Source organism: Diadema antillarum, unplaced genomic scaffold, assembly GCF_040938485.1.
Source record: "Diadema antillarum isolate AM-2024a unplaced genomic scaffold, OU_Dant_1.0 seq00000821_RagTag, whole genome shotgun sequence".
Taxonomy (NCBI): Eukaryota; Metazoa; Echinodermata; class Echinoidea; order Diadematoida; family Diadematidae; genus Diadema; species Diadema antillarum.
The window spans coordinates 995,587-1,012,500 of record NW_027271698.1 but is presented as its reverse complement, the minus strand read 5'-3'; the positions used below and the strand labels follow the sequence as shown (position 1 = coordinate 1,012,500).

General features: G+C 38.9%; 1 protein-coding gene across 1 annotated transcript in view; it reads left to right on the top strand.

The window, feature by feature from the left end:
* LOC139739899 (uncharacterized) overlaps nt 1–6,220 on the top strand; it is a 53,762-nt gene extending 47,542 nt beyond the window's left edge. Inside the window, exons 8-9 of the mRNA XM_071650500.1 lie at nt 4,218–4,292; nt 5,536–6,220. Of these exons, the coding sequence (XP_071506601.1) occupies nt 4,218–4,292; nt 5,536–5,583 (123 nt within the window). The 3' untranslated portion in view covers nt 5,584–6,220. The remainder of the gene's footprint in view (nt 1–4,217; nt 4,293–5,535) is intronic.
* Nucleotides 6,221–16,914: the final 10,694 nt, after the last annotated feature.

Genomic DNA, 16,914 nt, shown 5'->3' with positions numbered 1-16,914 from the left:
ATACCCCTAGTATTGTAGAAACATTACGTGAATTAAAAACAGAAATGAAGGTAGTTTTATCCGTTGCGGCTTCGATCGCTATTATATGTCTTTTAATGCATGGAGGTGTTGTTTTGACCTACAAGTCTTGCCATTTTGTGTTTGTGTGTGTGTGTGCAACTGATTGATTTAAGAAGGTGGGACTCATCAGCGAAAAGCAGCTCTAATTGTCTCTGCGCTGCTCCCCGACCAAACGAACGGACAGGACAATGAATCATGCACCACCAGGCAGCCTTGGTCACTCATCCAAATACAATCTGGTCATTCAACCTTCATGCTAATGAATTCATCGAACCATTTTATTTCTTATCCTGTTTTTCAGTCCTGATGCTGTTCCTGCCTCTGTGTGTCTGTGTGTCTGTCTGTTGGGTAGTAGGTTTTTCTATATGAGCTCATGCAGCAGCACTGTAAATGTCTCGCATCAGAGAAGAGTAGAATTCAGCGTTAAGGCTACAACTAGTTCTCAGAAGGGCTCAAAATTCATCTTCCACCATTTGGAATTTGCTTGCAATAATATCTAAAGGGTCTGCTAAGAAACTTGTCTGGCTGACACAATTTGCCGGGATAAGGAGTTGTTTTAGAGTGTTTGGAGATCAAAAGTGTAAAATAATAAAAGTCTGTGTACCCGACTTTTAATCCTGAAGCGCCCTCCCCCTTCAGCAGTAGTTATGTAGAAGAATGCTGCTAGTACTTTATGATCAAATTATGCCCTAGGAGTAGTATTGAATCACATGCAGCTAACAAGCTGTGTGTAATTCACCTCATGTGATGGATTAATTGCTATGGCCCGATATATTTAACCGATGTAATTGAATATAAAACACCATGTAGCAGCCACAATTGGGGATCCTCTGAGATAACACTATTTCTGTCTCACCTTTTGGGGTAATATTTTGCATTTTCATCGTTACCCAACTGAAATTGTCTCATCTATCACAATTTCACACATTTCTTATGCATTATATTTCCATTTTAGAGCAAAAATCGACAGTTTCTGCAGTAGATGAAGACTATGTTTTACCTTTAAAACCTTTGGCTACCGTCTGCTTTTAGAGAACATGAACATGTCCCTCGCCAGTGTTTATCTTGTCATTGTCAGCGCTGAAGACAATTAAGACGTTTTCTCCTTTCCTTGTCGCTCTCTCACCACAAGCTTGGGGGGGGGGGGGAGGTGAAGAAGCATATTGGCATTGATTCTGAGACAGATGTTTGTTTATGTATCGCCATGTATATACACCTCACACAGATGGCAAGAGATGGGACTGGGAGGCTCCCGCACTCACCTTTGCCGAATCATTTGATACCGCGGACACCTCTGTCTTCCGATTCTTGTTTTTCTTTCATCCCTCTTTGCACCGGCCCATTCTGCCTCCTTTTCAGCCGCGTGTCCTTCTGCGCGCGCTAATTTGGTGTGGACGGAGGAGGACAGACAAAATTCTGCCACTCATTTTTGGCTCAATTCATTCTTCTCATACGCACCCAAACATTTCAATTTCCTTTTCAGCCAGGCCGCAATATGCACCATTTTTCTCCCCCGATTGTTCCGCCTTTCCGCTTCCCAAGCATCGACAGTGGGTTGCGACCCTTTGACAAAACAGGAAATATATCTACAATCCTATTCTTCCCTTCACACCTATCATAAAGTTAGCCATCAACTCCTTTTAAAGTGGGATGGACAGATGATATGCTGTTCCCATGAAGTTAAGTCAATATTTCTTTGCATTTGCTCAATGCCACCAACAAGTTGTTTGCGTTTCCTTCTTTAATATGTATCCATAGAGAGATCCCCTTTCCAAAGTCGTGATTTGTTTTCTTTTTCTACTGTCTCTGTTCATCTTTAATGTCTTGTACAGTTTCAGACAATTGCTAATCATGTTTGAATGAACTCATCATGGCCTATTAGACTCGGCTCTGTGAATCTACTTCATATTAATGAACACTTTAGTTCACTTAGACCTGTGGAGGGTTAAAACTGTACATGCTAGCAGAGGCTACAATACAGACTTGTAAGTTTGGCAATCATAGTAGATACCACCCGTCTATAACAATCACCTGCCCAAAGTGGCCACATGGAAATCCTCTGCATAAAAAGTGTGTACTTAAAGAACCTGTGCGTAGCAACCACCTGCTTACTGTGAACATGCGGCCACAGGATTGGTTTCTGCTGGACTGTTAGCAAGAGAGTGTGCACAATGACCACCCATCAGGACAGGCCACAGAGTGATCAGCTTACTAAAGCTACAACTTATGTACAGATGTTTTAAAAGACAACCAATAGTTAGGTTCACACGCTGTTCCTAAACTTTAAGTTTAGGTTGAAAACTTAACTCTCGATGATTAGCTTGTAGTCTAGCGGGGGGGGGGGGGGGGGGGGGGGGGGGGGGGGGGGGGGTCCCCACCAGTAGTTTCGCTCTATGTGGACACAATATCAATGAGCTTTTGAGTTAGCGTGAACCTCGCGTCTCATTCACTGCGCTATTTTGTATGGGCACAAGGTCATCTAGCAAAGACTCTGCTCTTACGTTGTAATTATCGAGTTGGGCTTGCTGGTAAGTTGCTACTGCGAGTTTAAGTGCACGTGTGAAGAACCCGTGTCTTGAATTCACGAGTGGAGCTAATCATCAACAGTTAAGTTTTCGACCTAAACTTCAAGTTTGGCAACTGCGTGTGAACGTAACTAATGATAGCTCAAAGAAAAGGTGCAGTTAGTCAGCACAAGTGACCTTGTGTAGGTCCATACATGTAATCATATGGGATATTGACAATATCTATCACAATGGCTCTGACACCAAACCTTTGTATCACAACCACATTTCACATTTTTCCCCTGAGCGGTCATTATAGATGGATTCGACTGTAGTATTAAATTTCATCCAGACATTTAGACCCTCGTGAATTGATAAAATGATGGCTTGCTTTCCTGGCGTGGCGTGATCAAGCCAGCACCCATACTTTCTTTTGAAATTCTTTCTTTTCAGTTTTTTTTTCTGTTCTTTTTGAGGCAGCGAAAAAGAAGAAAGATTTAAGCCTTCTTCCCATGCAATGTATATCTTGAAATCAACAAACTCTTGAAGATACGAATCTCTTGGCTTCCATCCTTTCTGATTCTTTGTCTAAGCACTCTGAAAGGACAAGGACCCGTAGCTTGTATATTGTTGCTTTTTTCCCCAGGTTCTTTGCCACACACAATTTCTCCTCACCATTTTCTCCTTAGGAAAATATCTGCACCCCATTCCCCCCCCCCCCCCATTTCCCCACTCTTGTTGGGCCACACTCGATCCCTAAGCAGCCGTGTACTTCATGGCATGCTGTGTCAAGCACGCTTGGCGCAATAGGAAATTGGAGGGAGATACGAACAATCCCATGTGCTGATGCTGCACAGACAAGAAGTCACAAATTTTTTCCCACCGCAGTTGTCGATGTGCTAGTTGTGAGCCACCTGTTGCTTTAATACATTGTATTCATGGCTGATTGATGTCCATAAAGTTATGCCTTTCCATGCAAAGCAGGGGATCAGTTGCACATGTGTGATAACAAAGTACCATACTGCTTTCCTGAAGTGCATGTGTGAAGTCCAATCACCAGCAGTCACAGAGAATCAGATCTGTGTAGGTGCCAGTGAAGACGGTGCATCCACACGTTATCAATAATTGTCATGAAATCAGTCATTGGAAGACCATGTTCACATTTTGATGATTTCTAGATGTCCTATTGAGACCCGGATATTAGGCTAAGTGTCTGTGATTAAAGGCCCTGTGTACCTTTGGGAACAGTGATTTAAGAAATGTTAAAGATATCACATTTGATGCATATGTGTAGGTCTGTTGTATCACAAAAATATCCTACCATAACATTATAAAGTTATTGCTATAAAGCCTAAAATATGAGGAGATAACAGTATTTTTCTCATTAAACCATAACTGTAGACGGTTTAGTCTGAAAACATTTTTATTATGATTATTGTTTACATTTTGTGTATTTAACAATACTTAACATTGATTATACATATTCAAATTTTTTACAGAGGTTGTTTCTATCCCAAACTCACATTTTAGAACTAATATAAAGCACTAGTGCTCGGTTTTTGTTTCATCTGCATATGGCAAATTATGCTGTTAATCTCCATTTGTTTGATTTCAATCTCTCTCTCTCTCTGCTTTCCCTTGTCTTTACTACAGTCACCCGACAAGCCCAAGAAGAAGATCAAGTTTTCAAACTTTGTCGCATCAAGGTTCCACATCAAGGACACACAAGTAAGTTAACGCTTTACTGTAAAACCAGACATTTCTGTGTGCATGAAGCATTTGGAAATTTTGCAAGGGGCCAAGATTTGTGAAAGTTTATGTGTACACAATGCATTGCACGCCAGTGGAAGTACATGAAAGCTTCATGCTGCAATAAAGTCTGTCTTCTCCAATTCATGAAAGTTTCTTGCCGTTAATGTTTCTGGTTTCACTGTGGTTCTGCACACATTAGTTTGTTTTTGATAATTGTAAAGCACTTCGAAACATGTTTGTATTAAGCACTATATAAATATTTCATGATGATTATTATTAGTATTATGATTATTATTATCATTATAATTATTATTATTATTTTTTATTATTATTATTATTATTATTATTATTATTATTATTATTATTATTATTATTGACCTATGCAAAAGAAGAAGACAAAATAAATAAAATTTAAAGAAATAAATTCAAATTTAAAGACAAAATATGTAAAGCATTTCCTTCAAAACTCTTTATGTGAGCCAGTGAAGCAATGCAATGACAGTTTAGCAAGCAAAAAACTATCGAGTCAAACTAGGGGTGTATGTGCCATTATATTTAATATCATTATGCTCGATTAATGGGTTTTAATGTCTCTTTAGTGACTCTCTCGCCAACTGTTTCGATCTCAGAGTGTGACAGTTTGAAATGAAGATTTAGCTTGGCTTTGGCTTGGGCACGAGTATTCATAACTGTAGACCTGAGTATGGCTACAAAAGTGTAATGGTTATGAAGTCCCAAATGATTCCAACACTTTCTATCACTGAGTGTATATCAATTCTAAAACCACATAACAACTCCTAGCAGTGATTTAACTACTATGTCGCATGTTTTTCTGGTGACGTTATACTCCATAATTCCTTCAGGGATTACGTTAACAGAGAGAGAGACCCGCTGCCGAATGCGCAGATTCTCCAATTCGTTGATGGCGCATTTGCTCTGAAGTACGGCTTTGGATGCTCCGTTTTTTTCCCCTGAAAATATCAGCACGGTCCTCAAGTTTAGGAAAGCGCTCTAGTGATCTTTTCGTACATAAAGTCTCTCAGATGAAGTTTAAGTCACTTTTGAGGCTTTCTCTTATTTTTACCTAACGAAAATTACATAGACATAAGTACCTGTAAGTAGTAATTGTGGGACCTGAATTTTTACTTTGTTGTAACAAATTTTGTTAAAACCGTGTTTGTTATAATTTGAGTGCTCTGTACTTTTATTCTCTCTGCAGAAAATCGAGGAACTGTGGGCATGGTATCAGAGCTCTCAGCTGAAATGAAGACTACAATAAGATTCACTCGGCAACAACATTAAGAGTCACCAAAGTACCTCATGGCATTTGTAAAACCGATCCAAACTGGAGATGGAGAAATTAATTTTTTTGTGGGTGTTTCTAGCCTCACTGTCAAGAAAGAATAACAATTAAAAGAAAACGACATGTGTCTCTTTAAAGGTACATTTTGAAAGATATGTTGCACTTTTCGGATGTATCATTCGGCAGACACAATGAAATATTTGCAGGAGAGCAGGCAATAATACTTCATGTGGAGTTCTTGCTTTTCCACTCGGAGAGTTTGAGGACTTATCACTGTAGGTACCAAACTCCTGAAATCTTATTAGCGCTGTACTCACAACGTCACACGGAACTGTGTGAGGTGGGACAATGTGTTCGCACCTATGCTTGAAGTCGGCATTGGACAGAAATACTTATTGTGGGATGTTGGAATTTCATACCCGGTTGCAGAAGCGCATTCTTGAACTCTTAAACAGTAGACATTCTGTTACCTTCTCTACAGCATGTCTGAATGTATGTGACGATGTACATCTATGCGAGTGAGGATATGCATGTGTGTGTGTGAGTTGTGTGTATGCTCAGACATGGGACTCCATGGACATCCATGCTGCAGCCTAGGCTAACATGATTTCCTGCAAATTTGTCATTCCCCTGTCAGATCCCATTCATGGGGTCCATTGGACCCCAGAACCTCCACCAACCCACCCCCTCTCTGCACAAAGCCATTCTGATATGGTCCACTCAAAATCCAGTCCATTTCTAGCAAAAATAAAGTGGCTCACATGGCTCACATCTATCAGAAATTGCATGAAACCCTTTTGTAAATCCATCCGGATAAATCACATTCATTTTTGTATCGCTGGACTAAAGGCAGGTCATTCTCTTTTAATGATTGGAATAAATATAAGTGGTTTATTTGTGTTCCCTGTTGCCACTTTGGCCCCTGATTGGGGATCAACATTGGCACAATTATGACTGCAGAGAAGACCAACTACTTGTGCAAAGATTTGTGTCACATATACAAAGGATGTTTTCCCTCTATGACGAAACAGTAGACAAGTTTGCCTGTTAATACAGGCCGTGGTTATATGCATTCTCTTATTCTTTCTTTTTTTCACAGTTCAAATTTAAAATTGCCCCAACTGATTCCTTTAAGTAGTGAGCCCCTCATTAAATAATGTCGTATTTGAAAGAGATAACATGTACATCATAGTTTCAAGAAAGGGAAATTATTGTTAATGATTTATATTTCCCTTTGTCTTTTGTGTTCCTTCATTATGTCATTCCCACTACAATGTATAAAATCATGGAATGATATTGAGAATGAACAGTGACCCCTGTACAATGTGTATTACCGTATGCCACTTGTAAAGTGATTAAAACTTTGTTTTCTACAGAAAACTCCATTGTTTTGGGTGTTCTTATTTGTGCTTTTAAAATCACCTCATTCCATCCAAGACATCTGACCTACAGAAGATTTCACTTATATTTGAACAATACATGCTTTCCTTTGCATGCCCTGTAACTCATTTTAACCATGGAGCTACAGCTCCATGTTTAACCAAACTTCATCAGAAAATGAGAGAAGCTTTAGAATATGTGCACGAGTTGGCAAATGCTTTACATTCTTTCAGTTAGAGATGAAAATACATATACGGTGCACTCCCGTTATAACGAACACGGTTATAACAAAATTCTGGTTACAACGAAGTAAAAATTCAAGCAGCAACATTATCCACTCTATGTATTTTTATTGTTTATTTGTTCGGCTAAAACGAAATTTCGACATAAAGAAAGAAAATTGCCGGTCCCGAGGACTTCGTTATAACGGGAGTCCACTGTACAACTCTGCAGACGTATTCAATAAATGATGCCATTTCAGAGCACGTTTTTAGTGAAAAGCACAGTTACTTCATGATGGATAATTAATATTTAAAGTAGACCTCTGGATGATGATCAGACTTTTACATTTAAACAACTATGAATTAGTTAGACTGAGTACAGAGTTTCAGAATTTATAGTGATTGGGATGAGGAATAAGAATGCTTTCAAAATTTAAAACAAATTGCAATGAACAAGGATGATGACATGCAGCCTCACCATAAGAATGCATGACTAGGGGCTCAAGGAAGCAGAACAAAAGAAGAAGGCATGCATAGATTTCACACAGGTGAACATGTTAAGCAAGCGGTATTATTGTAATGGAATTACATTGCCAGATTTCTGAAATATGTGAGGCTGCTATGTCATCAACACTTTTCAGTGTAATTTGTTCAAGATTTTTCAGAGCTATACATGGGGTGTTTGATTTATGTACTACATGATGTGAAATTATGAAAATTGTCTGGAATCCCCCTTTAATAGCTGCAGAACTGCTCTCTCTACTGCTAATGGTGTAGGTATATCATATATATATATATATATATATATATATATATATATATATATATATATATAGTCATTTACCTTGGGTACACGTAGACCGCTACCGATGGTTTGTATATATATATATATATATATATATACACATTTTTATCTTTCAAACAAAAAGATTTTGCCTGTGACTTCATCCACCAGTCATTGCTAAAGTATTAATATGATGAAGTAAAGACATTGCAATGCACCTTTCCCAAAATGGAGCATTACTTGCATATTTCCATGTTGACTAATATGACTATATTATGTTAGAAGACATTGCAGTGAAATGTGTAAGTTAAGCTCAGTCTAGGGGAAGGTGCATTCCTATGTCTTTTGGTTATTACATTAGTACTTTTGCAGTTATTGGCAGATGAGGTCACAAGCAGAATCTTTTGTCTGGAAAGGTGTATTTTTTTTCAATTTCAATTTATTTTCATATTTCTCGAAAAATACATCAAATATAACCTTTTGTGGTCATATTCAAAGAATTTGAAGAAAAATGTAGTCAGAAATAATATATTTAACATATTCATATACAAGTTGTATTAATTTCACCACAAGTGATGTTGAGGCTATCATGAATCAACACAACAAGCATTTACACTACATGGGTCCTTGAAGCACATGTTTGCATCATTCTGAAATCACAACAAACCTAGTGAACTTTGGTTTGCTGTCAGCTGGATGTGCACGCAAGTAACATTTATGAAGATTACTTCAATAATCTTTGCATCACAGATGCTCATCTCGGGTGACTTAAATAAAAAGAAACAACATGTCCTGTTGGTTCAAATTGCCTTTTTCTGCGCATGTGTGAAGTAAAATTCAGTAACAAATAGTACTTCTTAAACTTTGAAATATGCTTCTTTTATATGCAGAAATGCGCTTTACCCAGTAATTTAATCCAAAAGATTTTAACAAGCAAAGTGCTAAACCTGGCGAGCAAAATTGTGCACAGTGTGAAAGATGGTAGTAATTTCAACATTAACTTTTAAAGGAACTAACAGTGCAAAATAATGCATGTAGATTCATGATGTGTGCATATCTCTACGTTCCATATATTTTCTCCTAATTTTTCTGTTATGTTTCTTCAGACTTCTCTTACACGCCCACAAAAAAAAAAACCCTTCCAAACCAAGATCTTGCCAGTGACATCATTTGTCATACTAATAATATGATTAACTAGTGACATCGGAATGCCCCTTTCCCCCAGACTGAGCATAACTTGCATGTTTCTCATGTTATTAATTTGACTATAATTAAGAAACAATGCAGAGAAATATGCAACTTATGCTCTGTATAGTAGAAGGCACATTCCAATGTCTTTTGTGAACATGAGACATGCAATTAATTTTAATAATTCCAATGTAAAGCAACCGTATCAGCCTTCCAGCTGCTGGATTGTGTTTTTTTTTTCTTATACTTGCACAATAAACCATATTGAATTGAATTGAATTGAAGCGCCAGTGGGATGCTTGCCATGCCATGTGGAACCTACGCATAAATCCGCCCAAATTGCGAAGAAATTCCACTCCTACAAACATATTATCACCTCTCTAGTTAAATGTATCTATATTTGAAGAATGTAAAGGACATCGATGTGTAGAACCTGAAGAGTTAAATGTACGCCGGAAAATGCTCATAGTACATTTATTAAAAAAAAACCAAAAAAAAAAAAAACGTTAATTAAAAACCCTACACGCAGGGGCCTTTAGGCTGCGTTCACATAGAAGTATACTATTCGGGTATTCGGGCTCGTTTTTCGAGGGCACGCGAATAGCTTGAATCGAACGATTATAGGATTTCCTCACACCGGTTCACATAAGAGGGCAATATTCGAAAGCACGAATACCTGCGAAAAGTATAGCAAAGTGGGAATCGAGCTTGTTCGATTTTCTTGCAGCGTATACCGTCTCTCGTTTATGAAATAATGACACTTTTGGTCTGGATTTGCCCTTTAGCAAAAATAAGCATGTAGACTGACATTCTGATGCAGTTTAGAAATTGTTAATAAGATTTGCTGGGATGTAGGAGGAAGAAATCCTCACTGCATGGGATGGTGAGTTGACGATGCGGGTGGCGGTGTATTCGGTGCCCGAATAGCGAATAGCGAATAGCGAATAGCGAATACCGAATACCGAATACCGAATAGTTCTATGTGAACGCAGCCTTACGCAATGTGAAATACGTAAATTACACGTTGCAGTGGTTGCCTATACATGCGAGACAAACGATGAGAATATAGCGCTTTAAAAAAAAGGGGGGGGGGCGGGGAGAGTAAAAGAGCTATTCTGTACCTGTCCCTTCGATGGCATGTAATTATGTAAGTGTAATGTAAAATACCATCTACTAATCGGTCACTAGAATGGCGTGGGACTTCTCTCGCGTGTTAAGTTGGCGGAAGGGGTGCCCCTCTCGATATGACCTGCTATCGTGAAAGAAAAGTTTTTAGACATGCTGCATTGTCGACATGTTTTCCCTCCAAAAAGGATGCTTTTTTTTCTTTCTGTCGCCAATTAGGGGTCTTGTTTCACAAAATGTTTTGGGCATGCATTTAGTACTTACATTAAATTGTGTGGATTTAAAACAGTCTGACATAAATTCTGTTTAACTGAGTGCTTTATTGTATTTCAGAATAAGTGTTATTTTGTTGTTTCCAACCAGAAGCAATTATTCAAACGGCCATTTAGGGTATTGTACTTGGTGCCATAACGAAACACGCAATCTAAGGTTTGTGATGCATTTGCTGACGTCATTTATAGTTTGCTTATATTACAGGTATGGCGCCATTTAGGGATGCAAATGTGGTGTGCCGTTATACTCCATTTGAGATCCATTTTTTTTTTTTTAATTCAAGTTCCATATTCCACATTCCATATTCAGGTTTCATATTCCATTTGATTTCCGAGTAAAATACATGTATGTATAACACAACATTCAATTTTAGACATAATTTCACAAATAATAATAAGGTCTTATTTACCCAGGGTAGCCTCTTCAGTGTTGCCACTGCTCTACCAGAGGGCCCTGCTATTATTATTACCCTAGCGTTGCCAGGTACCCATTTATACACCTGGGTCGAGAGGGACATTGTGGGTAAAAACATCTTGTCCAAGGATGTAAGCACTGGGCGGGATTCGAACTCACGGTCCTCCGTTTGGGAGTCGGGAGTCTTATCCACTATGCCACAGCGCCCCCATGTATAAGGACATGTGATAAAATGATGTGTAAATATGAGGAACCTACTAAAAATTTCTAAGGTATTTAGACGCGGATGGGTAGCTTTTTTTTTTCCTGAGAGCGACCCCTCGTTATTTTTCTCTCATCTTCATCGTCTGCTGATTTCACGATGGTTATCATGCAAAATACAACTCTCGGCCCTTGGGTTTTAGTTTATCTTATTTTCTGTATTTTAAGAAGTAAGGAGCAAGTTTTAAAACATTCGCATTAAAAAAAAATGCGTGCGCATAGTCACGTGTACACGCAAACACGTGCGTCGGACTGTTTAGCTTGTGCGAGGAGGCGACAACATTGACATCTGCGATAATTAATAATAAGATATCATAATCAATTACAATCTTACGTGTACTAACGAAGTTAACGATGGAATGCTTGAACCAGACGGGGACAATTGAAATACCAATATGAAATATACTGTAGGCCTAGGTATGTATGTATGTATGTATGTATGTATGTATGTATGTATAGTAGGTAGGTATAAGGTAGGTATAGGTATGTGTATATACATGTGTATGTGTGTGCGCGCGTGTGTATGTGCTGGTTTATCGCCATTTCGCTTTATGTCACAACATAAAAAACAAAACAAGAAAACAGGCTCTCCTGTCATTTCGTTTTATGTCGAAAAAGACCTATCATGTGCGATATATTTTTTTAAATCGAAATTAGCTGTTTGTAGGCCTACATAGATTACTGTACTCTATACTGCTAAAACAAGAACAACTGGTTGTTTCCGAATAACAATAATAACTTCGGTAGTGATTTTCCACTCATTCGAAAAGTTTGGTTAGCGTATATTGCACCTGTTTGTTACAGGGGTAAAATTCGCACTTCTACTCGAATTATCTGCACTTTCCCGATGTACGTCTATTGCACCTTAAAAGTTGCACAATAAAATTGACTGATTCGAAGTTTTAACGTAAAAACAGACACCTTCAAAACACCTATACCCCCTGACCCGTAAAAGCAGTCGTAAACTACACTATTATTCGAACATGGTCAGATGATAGATAATACATGACATAAACGAAATACGTGCACTGTTCCAATTTTCTCGCTTGTTTCTTCGTATTGTTTTGATAATATTGTCCGCTTTGGTCCCTTCCTGGGGTCGTATTTAGACTCGGCTGGTCCGTACACAAGATAGAGTCAAAACTACGAAAGACGGAACAGTAAAAGAATATTTAAAAAGATACAGACAGGTGCTGTAGAACGCGTGACGAAAGAATGCAGGGTGACTCAACTCTGGGCATTGCATTCTACTTCGAAAGCCTGCAAAGTTCCGGAACTTTGCACGTCTATCCTGGCACAGTGGGGGCGCGCCCCCAAGAGAAGAAGAACTATGTCGATAAAGTTTTGAGATTCTCTGAACCCTAGTGTTTTACTTCTTCCCAGTTAACACATTGGATTCTCGCCCTTTACGCGACATTGTAGAATAAAAACCTTGTTTTGACAGAAAATATTTCTTGCCTTTCTTTATTTGAATGGGAATTTCAAGAAAAACGATCAATAAGAAAAGATTGCAATAATGAAAGCAATGGTAAGTTACTTTGTTTGTAGTTCTGCGGTTGATTAAATGATTATTCATAAACATGGTTCTAATTTTAACCCCTTTTCTTCCCACCCTTTAAAAGTCATTTTTAAAAAGCCATTTTAAAAGTAATTTAGGATGTTACTTGCTGTGGTTCACTTTGTATTCTACCCGAATCTGAATTTATCTTGTCAGTTCGCTAGTTCACACCGACATGCCTTGTGTCTTTGAATGAATTTCATCCACCTTCCAGCACAGATACATTGTTTTGCAGCACTCCATTTTATTTTCATTTTTACAGGATGAGAAGAGGATACAAAATTGATATTGTTTTCATAAATTACAACTTGGCTTATTTTTATTCATTTATCTATTTATTTCAGTATTCTTTTAGCAGGGTAGCCCTTTCAGTTGGTTAACTGTTCTACCAAGGGGCCCTGCTCACATTATGTACAGATGAAAATGTCATGAACATCAAAACAAAGTACAAACAGTAAAATAACTTATACTACAATCAACCACTACTCCACAACAAAAATACAAACAAACTCAAACATTATTGCGATTACAGCTTAATAACAGCTTGATAGGGCAATCGGAAAAGTATTGCCACTTCACCTCCCCCCCCCCCCTCACAATTGTTATTATACAATATCTTCAAATTTCGGACTTCACTATCATTTCTTCATTTAAAAAAAAAATAAACTTAATGATATATAACACAAAAAAAAACGCAATCGGGTGAATACATTCGACAGTCAACACGAGGGAAGGCAAATGAAATGCGCGCACATTCTGACACGAACTTCGCTGCCAAGAGATCCCCTGTGGTTTGGTCGACAAGACTCCGCACAGTCCACGAGTTCGAATCCCGCTAGATGCCCTGGCAATGTCCCTCTCCACCCACGTGTACAAATAATTTTACCAAACTACAACAACCACAACAGCATCATCAGGGGGGCTCTCGTGGCTAGCGGGATTCGAACTCGTGAACGACCCGTTCGAGACTGTGCGGAGTCTTATCGACCAAACCACAGGGGCTCTCGTGGCAGCGAAATGCCTATCGGGCAACTCTAAAAGCTTGAATGTCCAATACTAAGTAGATGACAATCTTAATGATAACAGACAGGAAGAGATGCTGTTGATGTTGCTATTGCTGCTGATATAGATGATGCTGTTGTGGCTGTTGTAGTTAGGTAAAATCATTCGTACACGTGGGTGGAGAGGGACATTGCGAGGGCACCTCGCGGGATTCGAACTCGTGGACGACTCGTTCGAGACGGTGCGGAGTCTTATCCACTAAACCACTGGGGCTCTCTTGGCAGCGAAGTTCGTGTCGGAATGTGCGCGCATTTCATTTGCCTTCCCTCCTGTTGACTGTCGAATGTATTCACCCGATGTCGGAGCAGATTGCGGCAAATTTCAATGTTTTACCTTTTTACTTCTTTTATCCAGCTGTGTTGCCTATTACTAAGTATTAGTGCCAGTTGTACGCTGTTATTGGTTCGGCGTGCTAATTTTCGCCGTTATTGGCATGATTGGTAGACGCCGCATTCCCAGCGGGGAACGGTACGCGTGCTATTTTCACGTCGGCACGCTAGTAAAATCGCGAGTCAATATTTCTAACACTACAAGCTGAAAAAGCATAAACGCTAAAAAAATGAGCTAAAACTGTGCCATTTTAAATGAAAAATTTAAACAAATTATCTCATTTTGTGCTCTTAGGTTCTCCTTACCCGATTACTAAAATAAGCTGTGAAATGATTAACATTTTTGTGCAGATTGCCGCCGTGAGAGGCGCCCGAAATTGAGCATTTTCGTCGGCCGCTGAAACAAATCTTCTCTCGTAATGGACTACACAGCCTTATCTGTGATATACAAAGTGTGCGTGTTCTGATCAGCACAAGCGTTAGTGCAATAGTTGTGATCATTGTGATGATCGAACGAAGCGATGCTCTAGATGTCTTTGTTCTTCTTGCCACTTCGACTTGCAATTGTATAGCGGTTGGTCGATTATTAGCGGATCGAGGAAAACAAGCAGAAGACGATTAAAGGAGAATAGAAGAAGAATTAAAACAAGAAGGGGAGGAAGAATGAGGATAAAAACAAGAAGAGGAAGAGGAGGGGGACGTGGAAGGAAGAGAGAGAGAGGGAGGAAGGGAGGAAGGGAGAATTAGATGTCACATGAAGGATGATAGAGAGCTAGGATGCGTTCCTGCCTCATCATTTTATAGAAGGGAGAAGCAAACTGCTTGCCAGAGAACCGGAAAGAGCTAGCTTTGAGAAGATTTAGAGAGAAAAACTGATACTTCTGCTCGGAAGCCTTCCTGATCCACAAATCCTTATAGCTTTCATGATTTTTTTTTTCCCCAGAGGGAGAGATAGAGAGAGACAGAAACAGAGAGAGGGCGGGAGATAGGTTTCACCGCCAAACAGTACCTTTTGTGGGTACTCCAGGCTGAGAGCCAGTGCAGTTGACGTATAGGGCTTTGATGATGAAATATTCGCACATTTTTGATGATATCGAATTATGTAAAGGCGAAGATATCATTGTTCATCCAATCTGCTTTTGCATAAGGTGATGATATTTCATACATCACGACAATATTCCCAAACTTAAGTAATCAACTGACAGCAATCTTCAATGTCCAACCTAGCGAAATATATGCGGTCATTATTGTTTTATTTGCTGCTGTTTTCTGCTTTGTTTTAGGCTCATCTCGGCCAAAGCGAATTTAGTTAAGTGCCAAAGAATGTTTTATATATGAATCTATCTCTCTCTATCTCTCTTTCTCTATCTCTCTGTATATATGTATACATAAGGCAGTAGTTCATCATACGGTAATTCAAGCAATGCGCTTTCGAGTTAAATTCGTATATCCATCCGTCAAAATCAGTATTTTCCATTTTGTTGCCTCATTGATTAATGATTTCTAATGACTTTTTGATGAATTTTGAAGGAGAGGAAATTACGTTTCGCGGAAACTGTTCACGTACTCTCATAACAGATTAATGTTTTTATATTTTTACGGGGGTGCAGGTTAGGATGTATCTTTAATCATCTGAAAGTGATCACTGAGATTTTAGTCTCAGCGGTGAATTAGTGGTTTTAAGATAAAACGTTGCTGCATTAGAATTGGAAGCTGAGTAGCTGAATACAAATGCTACGTAACTACGAACATTGAGATCATTTCAAACACTAAAGGAAAATATGCTATAAAACAGAAGATTCATCTCCGAAAATCAAATTCGTTATCATTAGGAATTGAATAACATGACAAAGAATCATATTAATGGGGGGATGACAAAATTTCATGGAACCACGGAACTGAGCCACTGCCCAGGGCACACAGTTTTTGACGAGTTGTATTCAACCTGTTCTCAATAAGGGAAAAAACACTGTTATTAAAAGGTCTTTACTTCGTGCGCATGCGCCATGACATGGTGTGATAGCTTGCCTGAGATCCGATTTCATTTCGCGGTAGGTAGTGTTTGCCACTTATGTCATTACACGACAATAATTTGTAAGTGTTTAATGGCGCACAAAAATTGATCTCCACCCGTTAAACAAAGCGGCCCCGAGCCATGTGAAGGGTAGACGGGACCGCCAGTGGCGCGAAAATTGGAAAACAATTCGGCGAATTTCAACAATGTTTGCTCATGCAACTTTCGATGTTGTGTAATGTTTCTGAGTTCATCCTATGGGCACAATATACTTCTACGCCTTGAAAAAAAAAACAATCTTATGGACTAAGGGAGTAATGGTAGACATTGGTAGCAAGTTATAGTATTAGTAGAATAGTAGTATAATAGTAGCAGAGGCACTTGTTCGTTGTGATGGTAGTTTCTCTCTCACACCTCCCTGTTTTGAGAGTGGTAGTGGTAGTCGTATAAGTGTTGAGTAATAGCAGTAGCAGAGCAGCTTGAGCAGTGCTAATGGTTGCAGGGTTAGTAAATTCTACAGCAGTCATTGGCAGCGGTAACCAGTAACAGTAGTATTCATAGAAATATAGTAATGGTAGGAGCAGCATCAACTGTAAGGGTGATACGGTAAAAACATATTTAAGTGGTGTACAACCACGTTAATGAATGGGTTACAAGTTACAACATCATTCCTTCGTCACCTCCTT